Here is a 24,193-nt window from a genome sequence, read left to right as displayed (position 1 = left end):
CTCTCTCCTTTCTCTCTTTTGCTCTCTCTCAAAATAAATAAACTTTAAAAAAATAATAAACTTAATTAAAAAAAAATAAGCATAATTTTTTTTTACTGTGAGAGAGGTTAAGTTTTAAATATATTCAATTATATCATTATATAGTGGAAAGTTATCAAAATAATACGTTGTAAACTTCTATCTGTTGCCATGTAAAAGGGTTAACTAAGTGTTGTATCTTTTTTCCCTGTGCTTTCTTTCTTCTACTATTTTCCTTTGGATTAGCACATTTCCTGACTCATAGGAATGAGGAGGATCAAAGTGACAAAGAGGAGATTTCAGAAGCTGAATTTTCAGTAACAGAAACTCATTCTAGTCAGAAAACCTGTGTATTTCCTTCTGCTGATTCAGCGGTCAGCCTTTTCAGTGGCCAGAGTACAACTTCTCCTGGTATTGTTCTTCCCTTTTTTTGTTTACACTCTTATCTTCCAATACACTATTGTTGAAGAGTGTTTACTGGGAACACAGTTGTGAAGGATTTGTGAAGCCATTTTGCAATATTTATAAATTTCGGGGCAAGGGAAGTTACAATTTGTACCATTTATTGAAGAACTGTATTGTCATCTTCATTAGATATTGCAAGGATATATCTCTAACAAGATATAATGTATGATTAGATATCTCCAAGTTATTTTAATAAAATGTTAAGTGTATAGCAACTGGAATTACTGTACTATCTGATTTTTACAAAAATTGAGAAATTCAAACTCTGCCAACATTGAGAACCTGGAGTTTTAATTATGAAAACAAAACAACAGCTGTAGTGTATTGAGCCTCTGCTGGGTCCCCGATATTGCTGTGTTACATGCATTGACCCTGGTGTAAGCCTAACCTGTGAGGTAGATGCCATTATTGTCCCCGTTTTATAGTGGAGGATATTGAGACTTAGAAAAGTTTAGTGCTATTTTTCTGTTTCATTTGGAGCTGGCAGTTAAAATGCTATTGTTTAGTCCTAACAAATACATTTTGTCATATAAATAATAGGTTATACTAAATATAACACTTGGGCTACTGATAGTGGCTTTGAAATATATATTTTTTAGCCCTTAGCTATTGATGGTCAAAAATGATGAATTTACTGAGGGTTTATAGTATATTTTATTATCATTTTTAAAGTTAATATAAGCAGTAAAAATGCTATTTAAAAAAACTGTTGTGTAAGGTTTATTTATTTATTTTGAGAGAGAGAGAGTTGGGGAAGGGCACAGAGAGAGTGAGACAGAGAATCCCAAGCAGGCTGCATGCTGTCAGCACAGAGCCTGACATGGGGCTTGAACCCATGAGCCATGAGATCATGACCTGAGCCGAAATCAAGAATAAAAAGCTCAATCAGCTGAGCCACCCAGGCTCCCCAAAGATGGTATTTTTAAATGACATTGCTGTTATTTAAATAAAACTAGTAAGAATCTGGCTTTAAGTCCTGTAATTTTTTTCTCTAAGTTCTTTGTAGATTCCATTTGTGTTTTAGTCATCACGGGGAGACAATCATTTCTGCTTCACCAGGTTGTTGTGAAGATTGACTATTGTATATAAAGCACCGAGCTGCGAACCTGATTCCTCTAGGGTCTCCGTCATCGGCAGCTTTTCTCTCCCCACTTACTGGGGAGAGATGACACATGACGTTAAGGAGGTTGCAGAGAGTTCTGACTGTATGTGAGAAGCATAAACTCCATTTTATCCCAGGGAATCACTGGAGAATTCTGAGCAGAAAAGTATAATAAGGGGGTTTTGAGAAAGACTAGAATGGAGGCAGAGATCCTTTGGTGAGCTGTTAAATTCATCTGGCCTGTGAAACAGTAAGAACCTGGGCAGTGTGTGAGAAAGCGAGAGACATTCTGAATAGGCAACTGCTGTCACTAAGTGGATAAAAGAGGAGAAGGAGAAAATGAATGGCTACTTTGTGTTGTTAGACTATAGGCATGAGGATATCCTAGCTCTGATGTCAAATTCGAGAGCACCTGTAGACCAAATGTAATAGTTGAATGTGATGCTGGGGTATATAAATGGCCATATTTAGGATCCAGTTTTTTATAGGAAGTGGAACTTGATGAGAGGTTTAAGCCTGAAAAACAGATGTAAGAGCCTTTTATATAATTATATAGTTAAGAATTAGTGCATCTGTTATCACCAAGCAATATGGAAAAAGGGAAAATGCCAAAGAGCAACCTGTGAAATGTCACCCTGTAGAGAGGAAGGGGAGCCTCCCAGTGAGGGACATGGACAAGTAGACTCTGGCGAGGGATTTTCAAGAAGTAGTAAGTGGCTAACAGTTTCACGAGAATCCATAAAGTCAAGAATAAAGATTGAATTTGTTAAGGACATTGGGTACTTTCAATATAAATATGAAGAGTAGAAGAAAGCTGGCTGGGGATAGAGATAGGCTCAAGAAGCTGTAAGTATAGACTACTTAAGAATTCTGATATTAAAAGGAAGTAGAAAAATAAGATAAGAGAAATGAAGTCAAAGATCATTTCAAGATGGGGATAAAGACAAAATCTTTAATGTTTAAAGGAAAAAGAAAAGAAAGTAGGAAAAGTGAGATGGAAAGTACCAGGTTGGGGAGGTGATTCATTCAGGATTGTAATAGCTTCTTAAGTTAGGAAGTGAGAGAAGAAAGGAGAAATGTCAGTAAATGGCATAACACATATAAAGATGGATAATTAAAATGTTTTTCTCTAGTATTCAATATCTAATGTAAATTAAAAAGGAAACCAAATTATTTTTTAGAGTACAGAATTTAGATGCCCTAATGGGTGTTTTCTCTTCCAAAGTTGGCATCTTAGAAGGATGGATAGTCACTCTCTTACTTCTAATGCTCAAAACCAGCTTAGATTTTCTCCTTTGAAATTGACTTCTGTTTCTTAGCACAGTCTTGTGGGTTTTTAAAAAAAATTTGTGAGAGAGATAGCACAAGTGGGGAATGGGGCGGGGTGGGTGGGGGAACAGAGGATCCAAAATGGGCTCCGTGCTTATAGCAGAGAGCCCAATGCAGGACTCGAACTCTACAAACTGCAAGATCATGACCTAAGCTGAAATCAAGAGTTGGATGCTTAACGACTGAGCCATCCAGGTGCCCTTCTTGTGATTGATCTTAACGGTGGCAAATAATTTACTCACTGAAAACAGATCTAAGTTTTGGAAATAGCTACAAGATTTCCAGAGGCATTTCTGAGAAATGAGGTAGATAATCAGGCTGAGAGTCACTGTTTGGAATTAAAAAAAAAAAAGGAATTGTGATTTTCAAGGAATAAAGCTGATCTGTGTGTTCAGTAAATTATGAAGGCAGTCCCATAGAAGAGTTCCAAAACTGGTTTGAAAATGAACTAAGGATCAAATCATCCTGTGTAACTACTATGAAAAGGTATTTATTTGGATATAACACATTTCTGCCCTTTGATAAAAGGAATCAGAAAAGAAATTTATAGTTATGATCTCATGGTTCAGGAGTTTGAGCCCTGCATTGGGATCCTCTGGTCCCCCCGCCACCGCCCCTCCTCACTTGCTCTCTCTCTCTCTCTCTCTCTCTCAAAAATAAAACATCTTAAAAAATTAGATATTCTCCCAAATGTATTACTTTTAGATCACCAGAGCTTTTTTGTTTTTTGTTTTAGTAAATTGCACTTCAGTATTTTAAACTGTGTAGTAAGCAAAGGACTGTACTTCCTAAAGTATATTATTCCGAGTACTCTGGATAGAAAAGCAATAATCTGAAAATGCAGAGAGTATTCACTACCAAATAGCTTATTCAAGAGGAGGATAAGAATACTACACATACGTATCTTTAAACCTATTTGGAGGTTTAAATATATTGCAATTTCTGGTTATATAATTTCTAAATCGGATTAATAGATGAAAGTAAAAAGATAACTGACCTAAAATTTTTATTAATAATGTTTCTTTTTTTAGGTGTGAATAACAGTGATGAGTTATTCGAGAGGTAAATATCTTAAGAATTCATTCACAATTTTACTTGAAGTTGGGCATAAACTGAGTGGAAAACTTTGTTGTTCATGTGTATGTGAGCTGCTACACTACATATTTTTTCATGGACTCTAGAAATATAATTAATTTTCACTGAGAATGGAATGTTTTAAGAAGCTGAGGTTTACTATATTACATCCTTCACTGTTTTAGCATAAGGAATTAGAATATAATAGACTGCATTTGCTACATTTCTTTAACTGCCTATATATTCAGCAGGCAGGACGGGTAGAACTGATCTCCTGAGCCTTATGTTCACTTTTTTAAGAGCCCCTAAGAAGTCACCAATTACTAATGATTAGACTTTTGCACTGAGGATCACTGGAAAGTAGAAGGAACATTAGTTCTAGGTTTATGATTTTGGTGTTTGTTTATGCTCTTGGAAGGCATAGTTTTACATGTTCATTTTTTAAACTTTACATGTTCATTTTTGATTAATGTAATTAAGTTATAGATACTGACTTCTATTTCTCAAATTGCATTTGAAAATGAAGTATTTCAGTAGACCCACTCCGGATGACTGGATTGACTGATATTGCCGACATTATTGAGGACATTATAACAAAAGATGGGGTTTCCAGTGAAGAGCTCGGCTTAACAGAACAACAAGCTAAGACTATCTCCAGGTAATAATTGAATAATTCATTTTTAACCCATTTAAAATGTTTATGGTTCAAGAATATGGTTCAAAATTAGTCATATTTTATTTTATTTTAAATTTTTTTAATGTTTATTTTTGAGAGAGAGAGCAAGCAAGCATGAGTGGGGGAGGGTCAGAGGGAGAGGACGAGAGAGAATCTGAAGCAGGCTCCACGCTGCCAGTGCAGAGCCCCATGTGGGGCTCAAACCCACAGACCATGATATCATGACCTGAGCTGAAATCAGGAGTTGGTGGCTCAGCTGACTGAGCCACACAGGTATCCGCAAAATTTGCCATATTTTAATGTGATGTTTGTGTGTCACTCCTTCCCTTTCCCAACAGTAGACAGACTTGTGTATTTAATACAGCAGCACATCTGTATCCTCTGAGTTTTCCCAAGGTCTCATCACTTTATTTTTGTTGTCATTATTATATTTTAATTTATTTATTTTGATGTTTTTAAAAATTTCATTATAGTAACATAGAGTGTTAGTTTTGGACGTACAATACGGTGATCCAGCAATTCTATACATTACTCAGTGCTCATCGAGACAAATGTACTCTTAATCCCCATCACTTCTTTTCACCCATCCCCCACCCACCTCCCCTCCGGTAACCATCAGTTTGTTTTATAGTTGAGAGTCTGTTTTTTGGCTTGTCTCTTTTTTTTTCTTTGTTCATTTGTTTTTCTGAAATTCCACATATGAGTGAAAACATAGGGTATTTGTCTTTCTCTGACTTACTTCACTTAGTTATACTCTAGCTCCATCCATATTGTTGTAAATGGCAAGATTTTCTTCTTTTTTATGGCTGAGTAATATTCTACTCTATGTATGTGTGTGTATGTATGTATGTATATATACACACATCCATTCATCTGTTGGTGGATACTTCTTTATCCATTCATCTATTGATGGACACTTGGGCTGCTTCCTTAATTTGGCTATTGTAAATAATGCTGCAGTAAAAATAGGGGTGCATATATCCCTTTGAATTTTTGTATTCTTTGGGTAAATACCTAGTAGTAGAATTATTGGAGCATAGGATAGTTCTATTTTTAATTTTTTGAAGAACTTCCATACTGTTTTCCACAGTGGCTGCACCAGTTTGCATTCCTACCAGCAGTGTATGAAGGTTCCTTTTTCTCCACATCCTTGTCAACACTTGTTATTTTCTGTGTTTTTTTATTTTAGCCACTCTGACAGGGGTAAGGTGATATCATAATGTGGTTTTGATTTGTACTTGCCTGATGATGAGTGATGTTGAACATCTTTTCATGTGTCTGCTTGCCATCTGTTTCTTTGGAGAAATGTCTGTTCATGTCTTCTGCCCATTTTTTAATTGGATATTTGTTTTATTTGGTGTTGAGTTGTGTAAGTTCTTTACATACTTTGGATACTAACCCTTTATCAGATATGTCATTTGCAAATATCTTCTCCCATTCAGTATGTTATCTTTTAGTTTCGTTGATTGTTTCCTTTGCTGTGCAGAAGCTTTGTATTTCAATGTAGTCCTAATAGTTTGTTTTTCTTTTTGTTTTCCTTGCCTCAGGAAACATATCTAGAAAAATGTTGCTATGGCTGATGTCAGAGAAATTATGGCCTGTGCTCTCCTCTAGGATTTTTGTAGTTTCAGGTCTCACATTTGGGTCCTTAATCCATTTTGAGTTTAATTTTTTTGTATGGTGTAAGAAAGTGGTTCAGTTTCATTCTTTTGCATGTTGCTGTCCAGTTTTCCCAACACAATTTGTTGAAGAGACTGTCTTTTCCATTGCATATTCTTTCCTTCTGTGTTGCAGACTAATTGACTATATAATAGTGTGTTTATTTCCAGGCTCCCTATTCTGTTCCCATGTGCTTTGTGTCTGTTTTTGTACTTGTGCAAAACAAGTTTAGTGCAGGTTGGTAGTATATCTTGAAATCTGGGATTGTGATACCTCCACTTTTGTTCTCCATACACATTGTGAGGTTATTTGTTCTAGTTCTGTCTGTGAAAAATGCTGTTGGTATTTTGATAGGGATCGCATTAAATCTATAGGTTGCTTTGGGTAATAGGGACATTTTAATGGTATTTGCTCTCCCAATCCATGAGCATGGAATATCTTTTCATTTGTTTTTGTCATCTTTAATTTCTTTCATCAGTGTTTTATGGTTTTCAGAGTACATATCTTTCACCTCCTCAGTTAGGCTTATTCTCAGTTATTTTATTATTTTTGGTGCAATTGTAAATGGGATTATTTTCTTAATTTTTCTTTCTGCTGCTTCATTATTAGTGTATACAAATGCAGTGAATTTCTTTATATTGATTTTGTGTCCTGCAACCTTAGTGACTTCAATGATCAGTTTTAGTAGTTTTTGTTGGAGTCTTTAGGGTTTTCTATGTATAGTATCAGATCATCTGCAAATAGTGAAAGTTTTATTTCTTCCTTACCAATCCAGATGCCTTTTATTCTTTTTTCTTGTATGGTTGTGTGGCTAGGACTTCCAGTACTGTGAAGTGAATTACAGTGGTGAGAGTGGACATCTTGTCTTGTTCTTGATATTAGGTGAAAAACTCTCAAGTTTTTTACCATTCAGTATGATGTTAGCTGTGTGTTTTTCATATATGACCTTTATTATGTTGAGGTATGCTCCCTCTAAATTACCTGCTTTGTTGAAGGTTTATATCATGAATAGATGTACTTTGTCAAATGTTTTTTTCTGCATCTGTTGAAATGATCATATGGTTTTTATCCTTTCTCATGTTGATGTGATGTATCATGATGATTGATTTGCAAATATTGAACCACACTTGCATACTGGAAATAAGTCCCAGTTAATCATGGTGAATGATATTTTTAACGTATTGTTGGATTTGGTTTGCTAATATTTTGTTTAGGATTTTTTCATTTGTGTTCATCAGACATAATTGGCCTGTAGTTCGCTTTTTTTGTAGTGTCTTTGTCTGGTTTTGGTATCAAGGTAATGCTGGCCTCATAGAATTAATTTGGAAGCTTTCCTTCCTCTTTTATTTTTTGGAATAGTTTGAGAAGCATAGATGTTAACTCTTCTCTACATGTTTGGTTGAATTCAGCTGTGAAGCCATCTGGTCCTGGACATTTTTTGGGAGGTTTTTTGATTATTGATTCAATTTAATTGCTGGTAATTAATCTGTTCAAATTTTCTGGTGGTTCCTGCCTCAGTTTTGGGAGGTTGTTTCTCAGAATTTTTCCATTTCTTCTAGATTGTCCAATTTGTTGGCATATAATTTTCTATTCTCTTACAATCCTTTCTATTTCTATGGTGTTGGTTGTTATTTGTTATTTCTCCTCTTTCATTTCTGATTTTGTTTGAGTCTTCTGTTTTTTTCTTTTCTTTTTCTTTCTTTCTTTCTTTTTTTTTTTTTTTTGGTTGGGTCTGGCTAAAGACTTATCTATTTTATTGATCTTTTCAAAGAACCAGCTTCTGGTTTCATTGATCTGTTCTGTTGGTTTTTTAGTTCCTATTTCATTTATCCCGACTCCAATCTTTAGTATTTCTTTTCTTCTACTAGGTTTGGGTTTTGTTTGTTCTCCTTTTTCTAGCTCCTAAGGTTAATTGTTTATTTGAGATTTTTCTTGCTTTTTGAGATAGGCTTGTATTGCTGTAAACTTTCATCTCGGAATAACTTTTGCTGTATCCCAAAGATTTTTCACCATCGTGTTTTCATTTTCATATATCTCTATACATTTTTTAATTTCCTCTTTGATTTCTTGGTTGACTCATTTGTTGTTTGAAAGCATATTATTTAACTTCTATGTATTTATGCTCTTTCCAGATTTTTTCTTGTAGTTTATTTCTAGTTTCATAACACTGTGGTCAGAAAAGATGCATGGTATAACTTTGATCTTTTTGAATTTAAGACTTCTTTTGTGGCCTAATATGTGATATATCCTGTAGAATGTTCCATGTGTACTTGAAAAGAATGTGTATTCTGTTTTAGGATGGGATGTTTTGAATATATCTGTTAGATCCATCTGGGTCCAATGTGTCTTCCAGAGTCACTGTTTCTTTGTTGATTTTCTGGTTGGATGATCTATCCACTAAAGTCCCCTACTATTATTGTATTAGTATCAATTACTTCCTTTATGGTTGTTATTAGATGCTTTATGTATTTGGGTGCTTTCGTGTTGGATGCATAAATATTTACAATTGTTATATCTCCTTCCCTTTCCTTCTTCCTATAAAAGGATTCTTCCCTTTATGATTATGTAGTGACCTTCTTTGTCTCTTGTTACAGTACTTTTTTTTTTTTTTTAACATTTATTCATTTTTGAGACACAGAGACAGAGTGCTAGTTGGGGAGGGGCAGAGCGAGGTGAGACACAGAATCTGAAGCAGGCTTTAGGCTCTGAGCTGTCATCACAGAGCCTGATGCTGGGCTCAAACCCACAAACCACGAGATCATGACCTGAGCCCAAGTCAGATGCTTAACTGACTGAGCCACCCAGATGCCCCTACAGTCTTTTTAAAAAATGTTTACTTATTTATTTTAAGCACGTGAGAAGGAGAGGAGCAGAGAGACAGAGAGAGAGAGAGAGAGAGAGAGAGAGAGAGAGAGAGAGAGAGAGAGAGAATTCCAAGCAGGCTCCACGCTGTCAGTACAGAGCCAAACCGGGGCTAACCATGAGATCATGAACTGAGCCGAAGTCAGGAGTCAGATGCTTAACTGATTGAGTCACTCAGGTGCTACTATAATCTTTGTTTTAAAGTCTATTTTGTCCAATATAAGTATTGCTACCCCAGCTTTTTTCTTACTTCCATTTGCATGGTAAATATTTCTCCATCTTTCAATCTGCTTAGGCCTGAAATGAGTCTCTTATAGTCTCATATAGATGGGTCTTGCTTTTTATCCATTCTATCACCCTATATTTTTTGATTGGACCATTTAGTCCATTTACATTCCAAGTAGTTATTGATAGGTATGTACTTATTGCCATTTTGTTAATTGTTTTATGGTTGTGTTTGTACTTTTCTGTTCCTTTCTTCTCTTGCTCTCTTTTCTCATGGTGTGCTAGCTTTCTTTAGTGATATACTTGGATTCCTTTCTCCTTGTTTTTTACAAAAGTATTACTGGTTTTTGATTTGTGCTTATCACTTAGTCTGTATATAACATCTTATTCATATAGCAGTCTATATGAAGTTGATGGTTGCTTAAGTTTGAACCCATTCTTTACTTTTCTCCCCACCCCCAATATTTTAGGTACATTGTGTCATACTTTACATCCTTCTTTTTGTGAGTTCCTTGACTAATTTTTATACATTTATGTATTTTTATTACTTTTGTGTTGCCTGCTTTTCTTACTTGTACTTATGATTTTTTTTTTGTTTCCACTCAGAGTCCCGTTTGACATTTCTTATAGGGAGGTTTAGTGGTCATGAATTCTTTTAACTTTTGCCTAGGAAGCTCTTTATCTCTCCTTCTATTGCTAATGATAGCCTTGCTAGATAAAGTATTCTTGGCTGCAGATTTTTTCCTTTCAGCACTTTGAATAGATCATGACACTCCTTTTCTGACCCAAAAAGTTTCTGCTGAAAAATCAGCTGATTGCCTTATGAGGTTTCCCTTGTATGTAACTGTTTTCTTATCTCTTGCTGCTTTTAAAATTCGCTGTCATTTTTTGCCATTTTAATTATTATGTGTCTTGGTGTGGACCTCCTTGGGTTGATTTTGTTGGGGTATCTCTGTGCCTACTGGATCTGTATTTGTTTCCCTCCCCAGATTCAGGAAGTTTTCAGGTATTATTTTCTTGAAATAAAATTTCGGTCCCCTTTTCTCTGTCTTCTCCTTCTGGGATCCCTATAATGCAAATGCTATTATACTTGATGGTGTTGCTGAGACCCTGACACTGATTTCATTTTGTATTATTTTTTTTCTCTCACCTGTTCAGCTTGATTGCTTTCTATTACTCTGTCCTCCAGGTTGCTGATCCATTTCTCTACTTCCTCTCGTCTACTATTCATTCCATCCAGTTTATTTTTAATTTCAATTATTGATTTCTCATCTCTGATTGGTTCTTTTTATGTTTTCTATTTCTTTGTTAAGGGTCTCATTGGTGTCCTTCACTCTTTTTTCAGTGAGTAACTATATGACCATTACTTTAAGTTCTCTATCAAACATATTACTTATGTCTGTTTTGCTTAGGTCTCTTTCTGCAATTTTTGTCCTGTTCTTTCATTTGGGACATATTCCTCTGTCTCCTCATTTTGTCTAACTCTCTGTAACTGTTTCTGTGTGTTAGGGAAGTCATCTATGTCTCCTGCTCTTGCAAGTAGTGGCCTTATGAAGAAGTGGTCCTGTATTGCCCTGCAGTGCAGTGTTCCCTCTTCACCAGAACCTGGCACTTCAGGGTATCTCCTCTGTGTGTTGCATGTGCCCTGTTATTGTGGCTGAGCCACTTTTTCCTTCAGTCTGTTGTCTACATTGGCTCTCTTTGCCTGCTGTGGACAGGGTTTGATTCCTGTGTTGTAAGTGGGCCAGTCTTGGGCTGCCTTGGGCTTGAGTTGAGTCACACCAGGTGTTTGCCAGAGATGCAGTGGCACCGAACAGCAGGGCACGTTCCCTGTCCTGCCCCCTGAGAAGCTTTTTATGTGGGCAGGCCCTGCAGTCAACTGAGATGTCTACCCCACGTCCACTGCTGGTACCACAGTCTGAGTGTTGCGTGTGGTTATCTTTCCTTCTCCCTGGGGCAGGAGTCACTGTGGTGTTGGCTCCTGTTGGGGCTGCTTGTATTGCCAGGCTTGTGGCAGTTTTGGATGGGCTGTGACCGAGAGCATATCGGTGGGGGTGAGTCCACAGGACAGCGCTGGGGCAGGACGTGTGCCGTTATCATGATTTGTGTGGGTTTGCCGTTGGAGGACAGCTGGAGTCGAGTCCTGGCTGGAGGGTAAGGGTCCACAGGAAAACATGGGGGTGGGTGCACTGTTAGCATGTTAGAAAGGGAGTGTCAGTGTTGCGCTAGTTCCCACAGGATTCCCTGTGTCTAGACTGGGGGGGTGGGGGATGGATGGTGCCTGCCAGCTCTTTTGTTCTTGGAGAAGTCTCCCAAAGATCTTTGCCCCTCCAGCACAGTCTCTGAGATTAGTAAATAAACCTCCCTCCCCTATGCCTCAGGTATTTTTCAAACCGCTGCTTCCATGCTGTTTCCTGCAGGGCTGTTTCTTGTGCTGTCTCTTTAAGGGCAGGGGCTCAGTTCACCTTAGGTTCAGGGATTGACTGGGAGGACTTACAGAACTCTCGTAGAGTCATAACGACAATTACGGCAAGAGAAGCACATGCAGTAAATTCCAAGGGAAACCAGGCACAAGTTTGCAAGTATCCTCTCCCGGTGCAGTCACAACAGGACACACTTAATTCCTCCAGCAACAGGTTGTGACTACACATGTGAGACAATGTCCACCAAGGAAGCTCATTTAGAGACTTAGTTCCCAGAGATTTTCTTTGGGGCTGGTTGGGTAGGCAGCCTCTGCCTGGCACATACCGAATCCAGATTTCCAGAAGGAAAAGCAGGTGTTCAGTATAAATCACATCGTTTGTACCTGTGACCCACCTTCCATCTAGGAAGACATTCTCCTCCCATGCTGGGTGATGAGTCTGCCCCATACCCCTATCTCACACCACCTGTTTTCTTGGACCACTCTCAGTACTACTTGTGTCGGTTCGTATCATCTGAGAAGTAGAAGCCAACATGAGATTAGATGTGCAAGACATTTATTGGGAGAAAGCCTGTGAGGAGAAAGGGGGAAAAACACAGAAGTCAGAGGAAGCATCAGACCACATTGTAGCTGTGATCCAACCCTGTGAAGGAGAGAGGGAGGGGGAAGGGGAGAGGGTTGAGTAAGTAAAATCTGAGTACAGTGTTGTTCCAGGAAAGTTTCAGCTGGGTCAGTGGTGAGGTGTCAAGCCAGAGTTGCCCACCAGAGGAGTTCTGTGTCTTGCAGGAATGGGCCAGTCATAACATCCCTGCTGTGCTCAGTCATTAGCTCAGGCCAGCCCATGGGAAGTATGGCATGGGCATGAGTTTGAGGCTGGATTCACAAGGGCAGCCGTTTTAAAGTCAGCTCTGTATATAAGTTTTAGAAGTGATTGAGATAATCCAGGAATAGATGATGGGTGAAGAAGCCCAAAACAGAACCTTTAATCATTTTTCTTTCTTTCTTTATTTTAGAGAGAGCAAGAGTGGGGAAGAGGGGCAAAGGGAGAGAGAGAGAGAGGGAGGGAGGATATGAGAGAGAGAGAGAGAGAGAGAGAGAGAGAGAGAGAGAGAGAGAGAGAGAATCCTGTTCAGGCTCCACACTTAGCATCAGCCCTGATGGGGGTTCAATCCCACGACCTGGGATCATGACCTGAGCCGAAATCAAGAGTCGGTCTCTCAACCAACTGAGCCACCCAGGTGTCCCCCAAGAGAGAACCTTTAAAGACATTAAATTGAAGTTGTGAGCAGAGAAGAAAGGAGCCAGCATAGGAAGCTGCACAGTGTTTTCAGAGTTAAAATAAATGGCCCAAGTAAGAGAGAGTTTAAAGCAGAAAATAAAAGCCAGTTTATTAAATGTTATAGAGAAGTCCACAGGATGAAGAGGCTGTTGGTGAGCTCTGAGATCATTTTCAGTGGATTTCAGGGAAAAGGATGGAGCAAACTGATAGAGATCTTAATGTATCCTACTTTTGAGAATGGGCAAAATCTTTCCAAATAGGGGTGCCTGGCTGGCTCAGTCAGTGATGCATACATACGACTCTTGATCTGAGAGTTATGAGTTCAAGCCCCATTTTGGGTGTAGAGGTCACTTAAACAAAATATCTTGGGCCACCTAGGTGGCTCAGTTGGTTAATTGTCCAACTCTTGATTTCTGCTCAGGTCATGATATCACGGTTCTGAGTTTGAGCCCCACATGGGGTTCTGTGCTGACAATGGAGAGCCTCCTCCTCTATCTCTCTGCCCCTCCCCTGCTCATACTCGCTCTCTGTCTCTGTCTCTCTCTCAAAAATAAATAAGTAAACATTAAAAAGTCTTTCCATAGAAACAGTATTTAGTTGTGATACTACTTGTATCCATAAAAAATTTAAAATCAAGTGATGTCCTGACTGTGAAATTTCTCAGAATTCAGCATTCTTCTGGTAGACCAACACAAAGACCTGAGAAGGAGAGAAGAGAAATTCAAATGTGGATGAAAAGAAAACGAAAGGAAAGAATGGCGGAATACTTAAATGAGCTGGCGGAAAAGAGAGGGCAAGAACATGATCCTTTCTGCCCCAGGAGCAATCCAGTAAGTTTGTAAAATCAAGGGCAATGGAATTGCCACAGAATATGTGTAGTTTTTCCCTGGAAATTAGTCAAGGAAAGGATTAACAGACCGAAAGGATTATTAGAACAGAAATGTTACCATTTTACTTAAGTCAGAAAATGTTAAGAAATTACCTTAACAAAATGTAGCAAGGTATTCTACAAACCATGTCCTCTTGAACTATTTTAAATATTTTTTTTTACCCCAGGTTAATTATGGCTGTGGCTAATTTGGCCAAATGAAGATGTTGAGTGATTAGGTGACCAGTTGGAGCTATTCCCTTAATTTTCAATGAGAGTTAATAGCAGTTGAACAACTGACTGTGTGTATAGTAAAGCCATTTTAAAAATCAGTCTTCTGGGGTGCCTGGGTAGCTTGGTCTGTTAAGCATCCAGCTCTTGATTTTGGCTCAGGTCATGATCTCACGGTTTGTGAGCCCTGTGTTGGGCTCTGCACTGACAGTGTGGAGCCTGCCTGTCCTCTGCTCGATCTCTCTCCCTCTCTCAAATAAACTTAAAGTTATAAAAATCAATTTTCTATCCATAAGTTATCTACAAAAAATAAAGTGTAAGGTCCAGTCACGTACCAAGGGTACTGTGGTGTGGTGTGTGTGTTTGTGTGCGTGTATGTGTGCGTTTCAGCTAGCCTTTATCAACATTTATTTACTGAGCCTTGACTGTGGACATCACCGTTTTCTTCAGAAGTTGAAATAAAGCAATTTTACTTTATAATCTGAAATATCATAATAGTACTTAATTTTTTCAGCATCATTAGGGAAATAACGTTCTATAAAAGTATATTTTCCAGATAAGGCTGTCACATTTAAGCACCAAATGGTGCAAAAGTAGGTGAACTATATGAAGTGCATAATTTACTCAACTTATGTCTGCAGAAGTCATGTCAATGTTAATATGTAACATTTCTTCTGTTGATAGTTTTAGGGACCTGGTAATGACCTTCGGGCTACTGAGGTACATGACTAGAATCTTTTTTTTTTTTTTTTTTTGCATTTATCTATCTATCTATCTATCTATCTATCTATCTATCTATCTATTTAGTTAGAGACAGCACGAGCAGGGGAGGGGCAGAGAGAAAATCCCAAGCAGGCTTTATGTTGTCTGCAGACACCTATTTCTTTATTTTTAGCTTCTATTTAGGTTAAGGTATGGGATTAGTGAGGGGTTAATATAATTGAAAATGTCATTTGAATTTATATCAGAAATTAATAAGACCTTTAATTTGTTACTGACTACTTCCGTGCAGGACCTACAGAAAGTGAATCCACTCCTATGTACACATTTTTATATACACAATTGTTTGTCAAAGGACTAGACTTCATTGGTAACAGTAATTCTTAATGTTCTGGAATAAGATGTATGTAGCTGACATTTGCCAATTGCTTCATGATGCATAAGTTTTGAAGAGCTTACAAGTCACAGTGAACGTACTACAGTAGGTTTCTGGTAAACATTTTAAAACATCAAAATGATGGCTTTCAAGGTCTGACTCCTTTCTGCTTTATCAAGCAAGCTCTTGGTGAGATTAATCACAAGACTGAGCATGAAGAGTATGTGTCTCCATCCTTAAAATGCTCTTGTTTTCGATTTTAAACGCAGCAGATAATGTATTTTCTCAAAAGGAGAGAACTTTAATTTAGCTACTAAAATAGATTTTGCATTCCACGTATTAAACCAGATTTTGATTACATGATGCTTTAACATTTTTCACATTTTGTGCTGGGATAGGAAGCTTCATCAAATAGGACAGTGTTTTTGCACTGTTTCCTAAATAGCAAAAATATGTTTTAACCTCCTATTAAAATTGATTAGTGGAATTTTCATGTTTTCCGTGGATCATAATGGCTTAATTATTTGCACTCAGCAATAATGAACTAACTGGGTATTTGTCATGCAGTTTTACATGACTTCAAGAGAAATCAGGCTAAGAGCGAAGATGAAGGATGAAAAAGACAGGTGAGCTGGCTAGCGGTGCACGAGTGTTTTCTCTAACTTGCTCACCCGAGGCCTGGACAGTGTCATAGGAATTCCAATTTTCGCAGTAGTCCCTGTTTGTCCATAAACAGAAAATTATGGGTGATAACTCCAGGGAAAATAATTAGACTCCACTAGCCTTTTTCAGGAATCTGCTTTCAAATATTATTTATCCCATTGAATTTTTGTGACTTCCATTCCTGCCATTCTGTCCCTCTCCCAATCCAGATATGTGCATTTTGAAAATACCCAAAAGGCCCTACAGATACCTTTACTAAAATTACCTAAGGGTTTTAAGAAATCTGAAATATGAATTTGCATTTGAAAAGCTTTGAAAAACACAAATGCTAGGTGATCTCAAACATCATGTTCCCTCCAGAAGAATGAACTGAAAACTAATCTTTTATTAAATATTGTTTAATTCTTTGTTTGAAGATTGCTACTCTCTGACCACTATAATCGTCGAATCTCACAAGCGTACAGTCTGATGAATGAATTGTTATCTGAATCAGTACAACTACCAACTACTGCACAGAAACCATTGCTTAACAGACCCAGAACTGCTCACGTTTCCAGACAGCAATGTTCTCTTTCTCCAAGAAGGTAAGACAAACTTTGGCAAGTCATTCAACATGATTATGTCATGTCAGGCATTATAAGAAGAAACTCAGTGCTTTTGTAAACCAAGTTCTGTATATTTGTACCTACCCTGCTCAGAAATATGATAATCAAGTAAAGAAAAAAATGGTCCTATAATTACGAGGTCTTTATAAGCTTATAGAAAGAATCACCAAGGAAAAAGACAAAAATGGCATTAAATCTCTAAGATATAATAACACTTCAGCATACCTAATACAATTTTGATATCCATTCAGTTATTTCCTTCTTTTCTGTAATTTTTAATATTTCCTTCTGTAATTTGCCTCCTAATTGCTCTCCTGTTTCTCCACTTGGCCCCATTCTTGCAGAAGCAGCCCCCACAAGCTTATCACTTCTTCTCTGCTGTCTCTTACAGCACAAACCCAGGCCTAATCATGTCACTTGTGGTGTAGGATTTGGGGTCTACTCAAAATACCAGAGACTCCCTTGAAATATTTTCTTGAATAAAACAGGGTATTAAATACATAAATAGCTGCCAATAAGCAATTTGAAATGGACAAACGGATAAGCAGAAATAACTTCTTTGAAAAAAAATGAAGCTTGAGGTATGAGACATGGAGAATATTTTGTTGAGAACTGTTATAACACTAAATGTATCACTGAAGTACAGAATAAGCAATGTCAGGTGAATGTATTAATCTGAGCCAGAATTTGGGCTTTTTGAAATATAGTGATTTGGGATTTTAGGAACATAATAATTATATAATTTCTACTTTAGAGAATATCAACATGGTCACAGTATTCCAATAAATCAACCTGGAAAATTCAGATATATATTCAGACCAAGTTGTACCCAAAAGGGAAAAGCTTTTGGACAACCTGAAGGCCCTCCTTGGCCACATGGTAAGGTATTTTAAATTTTGTATAATTTTATATTCCTTGGGGGAATAGGTCCTTGTCTCCAAAGTTGGTTTTCATTAGTAAAAGCTATAAATCTTCATGAAAAGCAATTCTTATTTCAGTAGAATGCAAGGGATTGATAAACACTTATCTGTGCTGGGATTTTGTTCTATTGCTTTGAAATAGGAAGACCCCAGGAATCTTACTAAACACATGGCTTTTTTTTATAATAGAATCTGATCAGTCAGTATTTTAGATATGACTCATTTGGGAATTTGTTTCTTTTGTGTCTCTGGCTAAACATGTAGGCATTTTTACAAATCTAGTTCTGACAGATATCGGGATGGGTTAGATAGATATCAGGATATCACAGAAGAGGAACACTAAGAGGCTCATATCGAAATACCATGTTTTTACCCTTTGAACGTTTAAAGATATAATATCTGTTATTTATTGCTAGCCTTCCTTTAGTTAATTTTTCCATTTTTGGGTTTTGATTACCAGAGTAAAACATACTTATTTTGTGAAATGATTACACATTAAAAATGTATAATCATAGCTACTATGTAGTATAAATGCACACAGCTAAAAATGTATAATAAACCAATGTGCCAGGTTTATTTACAACCCTGTGAGACAGGTACTATTTATTATGTTCCCATTTTAAAGATGAGAAAACCCAGGCAGAGAAAATTGAAATAACTGCCTCAGATCAGATAGCTAGGAAGTAGCAGAGCTGGGATTTAAACCTCGTCTGGGTCTGGAGCCTACATACTTAGAACGTATGCTTCATTATGCTGTCTCAGTTTAGAAAACTGAAATTTCCATAAATTCCAATCCTTTTAATAAAACTTAATAGTTTGGTTAACTCTTGCTCTTGATTAACAAGTTATAGTAAGAAAATGCTACGCTTGGGGCACCTTGGTGGCTCAGTCAATTAAGCATCCGGCTTTGGTTCAGGTCATGATCTCAAGTTCATGAGTTCAAGCCCCGCATCTGGTTCTCTGCTGTCAGCACAGAGCCTGCTTCAGATCTTCTGTGTCTCTCTCTCTCTCTCTCTCTCTCTCTCTCTCTCTCTGTCCCTCTCCCTCTCCCTCCCCCACTCATGCTTTCTAAAAAATAAACATAAAAAAAAAATACTGCTTTTTTGGGGCGCCTGGGTGGCTCAGTCAGTTAAGTGTCTGACTCTTGATTTTGGCTCAAGTCATGATCTCATGGTTTGTGAGATCGAGCCCCATGTCGGGCTCCATGCTGACATGGAGCTCTTTCTCCCTCTCTTGAAAAAATAAATAGGGGCGCCTGGGGGCTCAGTCGGTTAAGTGTCTGCCTTTGGGTCAGGTCATGATCTCACGGTTCGTGGGTTGGAGCCCCGCATCGGGCTCTGTGCTGACAGCCCAGAGCCTGAAGCCTGTTTCAGATTCTGTGTCTCCCTCTCTCTGCCCCTCCCCCACGCATGCTCTGTCTTCCTCTGTCTCAGAAATAAACATTAAAAAATTTTTTAAAAATAGATAAAATAAACTTAAAAAAACTGCTCTTTTTAAACTAAAATTTCAAAATAGTAACCATGTTTTCTTTTTTTAATTTTTATTTTATACCTGATACATTTGCCAAGATTAAATACCCAAGGTTGGCAAGGATCTTAAACTCGAACCCATGGTTTCTTAATATCAGATGGAAAAATCTTGGATTATATGGAAACGTGTCTCTGTCTTGGACCTGTCCAAGGTCAGGCCTGTATTGTTGCACTGCACTTGCCTCTGGTCAGCTCACCCGCCCTTGCTGGACCTTGAAGAGGTACTCCTGCTGCTCTGGGTTCAGAAGCCCTCAGTGACCCCACCCCACACAGAGCAGTCCAGAGCTTGTCCCTGGCCTTCAACGCATCCTCCCCTTCGGCCTCCTTAGCCTCCTCCCCATTTAATTGGTGCTGGGTGCCAGCTTGTTTTCCAGCCACCTTCTGTGCTTTGGTGCCCCATTCTTTTGTTGAAATTCTCCCTTACCTTGAATGCCTCACCTCTGCATCTTGGAAGCCATCCCTATCTTAACTCTTTAGTTCCTCTAACCTAATGTCATGAATTTTAACGTCCATAATTTCAGTTTTAAATTGGGGCTGATATTTACCTTGCATGGTGGTTGTGAATATTAGAACTTTTTTTTCCTGTTTTTTTTTTGAGAGAGAGCATGTGCCAGGGTGAGCCATGAGCAGGGAAGGGGCAGAGGGGGAGAGAGAATCTTTTTTTTTCAAACAACTTTTTACTTTTTATTATTTAAAAAAGTTTTTTTAATGTTTATTTTTGAGAGAGAGAGAGAGAGTGAGTGAGTGTGGGGCAGGGGCAGAGAGAGAGGGAAACAGAGAATCTGAAGCAAGCTCTGAGCTGTCAGCGCAGAGCCGGACATGCGACTCGAATTCACAAACTGAGATCATGACCTAAGTCAAAATCGGAGGCTCAACAGACTGAGCCACCCAGATGCCCCTGTAAACACCTTTTTTAAAAAAAGTGTTTATTTTGAGAGAGAGAGTGTATGTGCACGTGTGACGCGGGGGAGGGGCAGAGAGCTAGCATCCCAAGCAGGCTCCTCATAGTCAGCTTGGAGCCCAATGTGGGACTCTGTTTCACGAGATCATGACCTGAGCCAAGATCGAGAGTTGGACGCTTAACTGAGCCACCCACGCTCCCCTAGAGATAACTGTTTTAGCTACCATTGTAGCTGGGTTTTTTTTTGTGCTCTGACCCCTCAATCACATGTGCATGCAACACGTCTCATGTTGTAGTTGCTTGTAAACTCATGTCCTATGCTTGACTATATTTTTTGAGGGTAGAAACACTCTCTTCTTTATCTCGTACTCTCACACTGAACAAATGAAATAATTGAATACTTGGATAAATGAAAACAATGGCTATTTAGCTTTTCTGCCTAAAAATAGCTTTTTATAAACTACTGTCCGGGAATACCAGTGGGTGGGTATTGCTGTATTTATATCAGAGAAGACCAGTATATGACCAGCTGTTACCCCAGCTCACCTGTCACTTAGCTTCCCCAGAATGTGAGAGACCAAAGCAACTTGAGGGGCTGGTGAACAAGCTGGCTTCTCTCTCCAAGTTGTGCCTACATGTGGCCTCTTCCACACCCAGAACCCAGCCATTTCCCTTGGCCGCATTCAGAGGCTTAGACACCCCAATACTGTGGGGCAGTGGGAGAAACCCATGCATAACTGATCCCAGGTCCTATCCTAGTCAGTGACCCATGTCACCTGGGCCCACATGGGGCAAGTGCAGTCATTGCACAGACAGGGAGGGAGAGCTCATCAGGATTTTAAAATTCATTATAGCTTATTTTGTAAAAGAAGAGTTGTTCTGAAGATACTGGTGAGTCTTTGTGTTGTTACCTGTCTTGTAAAGCAGTGTGTAATTTCTGGCTAATATCTTCAGCTCTGATTGCAAACCGTTACCCTTAGTGATCGCCCTGCCTTTTTTTTTTTTTTTTTTTTTTTTTTTGCTTGTTTTATGTTTAGTTTCATCAAAAGCAATATAAAAGCTGTATGATAAGTAAGAAGCATCAAAGGCAGAGTTCTAGCCCGTGGAATCATGCGGGCCTGTATTCATAACCCAGCTCTGCGGCTCACTTTGTGCCCTCAAATATGTTATTTACAACCTATCTTATAGAAGTGTTGAGATAATAAGGAAAGCATTTTGGGACACCTGGGTGGCCCAGTCAGTCGAGTGTCCAATTTTGGCTCAGGTCATGATCTCACAGTTTGTGGGTTTGGGTTCCCGTGTCGGGCTCTGTGCTGACAGCTCAGAGCCTGGAGCCTGCTTCGGATTCTGTGTCTCCCACTCTCTCTGCTCCTCCCTGCTCGTGCTCTCTTACTCTCTAAAGTAGATAGATAAGTAAGTATTTTAAAAAGATATGGAAAGTACTTTGCATACTATAAATAGTAAATGGTGTTCTTAACCCTAGAACTTTCTTATCATTCTTGATCGTTCTTTCCATACAGCGTAACTTGGCATCCGTCAAGGTGTTTACTGCTAAGAGGCTTATGTGCCTGGCTCTTCCAGTTGTCAGAGAGGGTGTCCAGGCACATTTGCCGTTTTGAAAAAGGACCACGGTTGTGCTGTGAGGGTCCCAAGTTTCAAAGCAGAGTTTTCCTTTCCTTCCTCTGCACTTCTGTTTTGCTTTCTTGCTTCAAATCGACTACCGTGTATCGGGTCCTCTTAGTCACAGGTTTCTGTCCTCAAAGAATTTCTAATACGATATGTATACAGAAGGTTAAAGAAGTTTGCCTGTTTTTCTAGGAACTGCTACTTTTACCACACAGAACAAAGGCGATGGAGCCAAAGTGGCAGTAAGAAAGCCTGTGCTGTCTCCAGTTACCTTCCACAAAGGTAATGGGAAGTAAAGTTCTTTTTTTGTTTTAAGTAGGCTTCGCACCTAGCGGGGAGCCCAACATGGGACCCGACCCTGAGGTCAAGACCTGGAGCTGAGATCAAGAGTCAGATGCTTAGCCGACCGAGCCACCCAGGCACTTCAAGAATAAAGTTCTTTTTTAAAAAATTTTTAAAAAGATTTTATTTATTTTTGAGAGAGAGGGAGAGACAGAGTACGATCAGGGGAGGGGCAGAGAGAGAGGGGGAAACAGAATCTGAAGCGGGCTCCAGGCTCTGAGCTGTCAGTATAGAGCCCGATGCAGGGCTTGAACTCGTGAACCGTGACCTGATCATGACCTGAGACAAAGTCGGATGCTTAATGGACTGAACCACCCAGGTGCCCCAAGAATAAGGTTCTCGAACTTAAATTTTTAAAAATCATAAGACACGGGGTGCCTGGGTGGCTCAGTCAGTTACGCGTCCTACTCGTGATTTTGGTTCAGGTCATGATCTCATAGGTCGTGAGTTCGAGCCCCATGTCAGGCTTCGCATCGTCTCTCCCTCTCTCTACCCCTCCCCCGCTCAAGTTCGCACTCTCAAAATAAACTTAAAAATTTTCTTAAGTCATAAGACACTCTCAGAAATGTCAAATACAGGGCACCTGGGTGGCTCAGTTGGTTAATTGTCTGACTCTTGGTTTTGGCTCAGGTCATGATCTTGTGGTTCGTGGGTTTGAGCCCTGCCTTAGGCTCTGCACTGTGGAGCCTGCTTGGGATTCTGTCTGTCTCCCCCTCTCTCTCTGCCCCTCCCCTGCGCTCGCTTGCTTGCTCGCTCGCTCTCAAAATAAACAAACTTTAAAAACTATTTCAGATACCGATTTCAGAGTGAAGAGTATGGCTGTGTGTGCAGCAGTTCAGAGAACAGGCTGTGGGGTTAGCTTTGTTTGGAATCCTAGTTCACCACTTACTCTTTAGCCCTAGGAAAATTCCTAACCCATCTGTGTAAGCCTCGGTTTTCTCACCAGCAAACTATGTGTTATAATATTGAGAACATATATATTGTGGGCTTAGCACAGTACCGAACATAAAAACAAGTACTCGGGAAGGTGCTATTATCACATGGTCATGCAGCACCAAACTCGTAAGTTTGGGGATTCCAAATTAGCTGTGCTCTGATCAGCCAGACAGGGGATGGTAATGATCTTAAGAATGAAGGTCTAACCCACCATTCACTCCATGTTACTCTTCACCGCTAAGCGAGATTAGTCAGAGAAAGACAAATATCATATGACTTCACTCATGTGAGTGAAGATACAAAGATACAAAACAGAGGAACATAAAGGAAGCAAAAATAATATAAAAACAAGGAGGGGGGCAAAACATAAGAGACTCGTAAACAGAGAACAAACTGAGGGTTGTGGGTGGGGGGATGGGCTAAATGGGTGAGGGGCATTAAGGAAGATACTTGTTGGGATGAGCACTGGGTGTTCTTTTTTTTTATTTTTTATTTTTTTTAAATTTAAAGCTAAATTTATTTATTTATTTATTTTTCAATATATGAAATTTATTGTCAAATTGGTTTCCATACAACACCCAGTGCTCATCCCAAAAGGTGCCCTCCTCAATACCCACCCCCCACCCTCCCCTCCCTCCCACCCCCCATCAACCCTCAGTTTGTTCTCAGTTTTTAAGAGTCTCTTATGCTTTGGCTCTCTCGCACCCTAACCTCCTTTTTTTTCCCCTTCCCCTCCCCCATGGGTTTCTGCTAAGTTTCTCAGGATCCACATAAGAGTGAAACCATATGGTATCTGTCTTTCTCTGTATGGCTTATTTCACTTAGCATCACACTCTCCAGTTCCATCCACGTTGCTACAAAAGGCCATATTTCATTTTTTCTCATTGCCACGTAGTATTCCATTGTGTATATAAACCACAATTTCTTTATCCATTCATCAGTTGATGGACATTTAGGCTGTTTCCATAATTTGGCTATTGTTGAGAGTGCTGCTATAAACATTGGGGTACAAGTGCCCCTATGCATCAGCACTCCTGTATCCCTTGGGTAAATTCCTAGCAGTGCTATTGCTGGGTCATAGGGTAGGTCTATTTTTAATTTTCTGAGGAACCTCCACACTGTTTTCCAGAGTGGCTGCACCAGTTTGCATTCCCACCAACAGTGCAAGAGGGTTCCCATTTCTCCACATCCTCTCCAGCATCTATAGTCTCCTGATTTGTTCATTTTGGCCACTCTGACTGGCGTGAGGTGATATCTGAGTGTGGTTTGGATTTGTATTTCCCTGATGAGGAGCGACGTTGAGCATCTTTTCATGTGCCTGTTGGCCATCTGGATGTCTTCTTTAGAGAAGTGTCTATTCATGTT

General features: G+C 39.0%; 1 protein-coding gene and 1 long non-coding RNA gene across 10 annotated transcripts in view; one reads left to right on the top strand and one right to left on the bottom strand.

Annotated features, from left to right (window-relative positions):
- Positions 1-24,193, bottom strand: part of LOC128778247 (uncharacterized) — a 58,906-nt gene that overhangs the window by 21,111 nt on the left and 13,602 nt on the right. The window lies entirely within an intron of this gene.
- The window catches only part of CPLANE1 (ciliogenesis and planar polarity effector complex subunit 1), a 137,669-nt gene that overhangs the window by 104,201 nt on the left and 9,275 nt on the right, over positions 1-24,193 (top strand). For 6 of the 9 annotated variants that reach the window (XM_053906939.1, XM_053906936.1, XM_053906935.1 and 3 more), the window contains 8 exons: positions 265-429; positions 3,946-3,976; positions 4,515-4,646; positions 13,776-13,941; positions 15,874-15,932; positions 16,386-16,553; positions 17,329-17,453; positions 21,743-21,832. In XM_053906939.1, coding sequence (XP_053762914.1) covers positions 265-429; positions 3,946-3,976; positions 4,515-4,646; positions 13,776-13,941; positions 15,874-15,932; positions 16,386-16,553; positions 17,329-17,453; positions 21,743-21,832 — 936 coding nt within the window. Of the gene's footprint in view, positions 1-264; positions 430-3,945; positions 3,977-4,514; positions 4,647-13,775; positions 13,942-15,873; positions 15,933-16,385; positions 16,554-17,328; positions 17,454-21,742; positions 21,833-24,193 lie in introns of those variants that run through there. The other 3 variants (XM_053906938.1, XM_053906937.1, XM_019464204.2) reach the window with 3 other exon arrangements.

This window comes from Panthera pardus, unplaced genomic scaffold, assembly GCF_024362965.1.
Source record: "Panthera pardus isolate Hobbes unplaced genomic scaffold, ASM2436296v1 HiC_scaffold_2, whole genome shotgun sequence".
Classification (NCBI taxonomy): Eukaryota; Metazoa; Chordata; class Mammalia; order Carnivora; family Felidae; genus Panthera; species Panthera pardus.
Note: the sequence above shows the minus strand (reverse complement) of the source record. Positions and strands in the feature narration are given on the sequence as shown.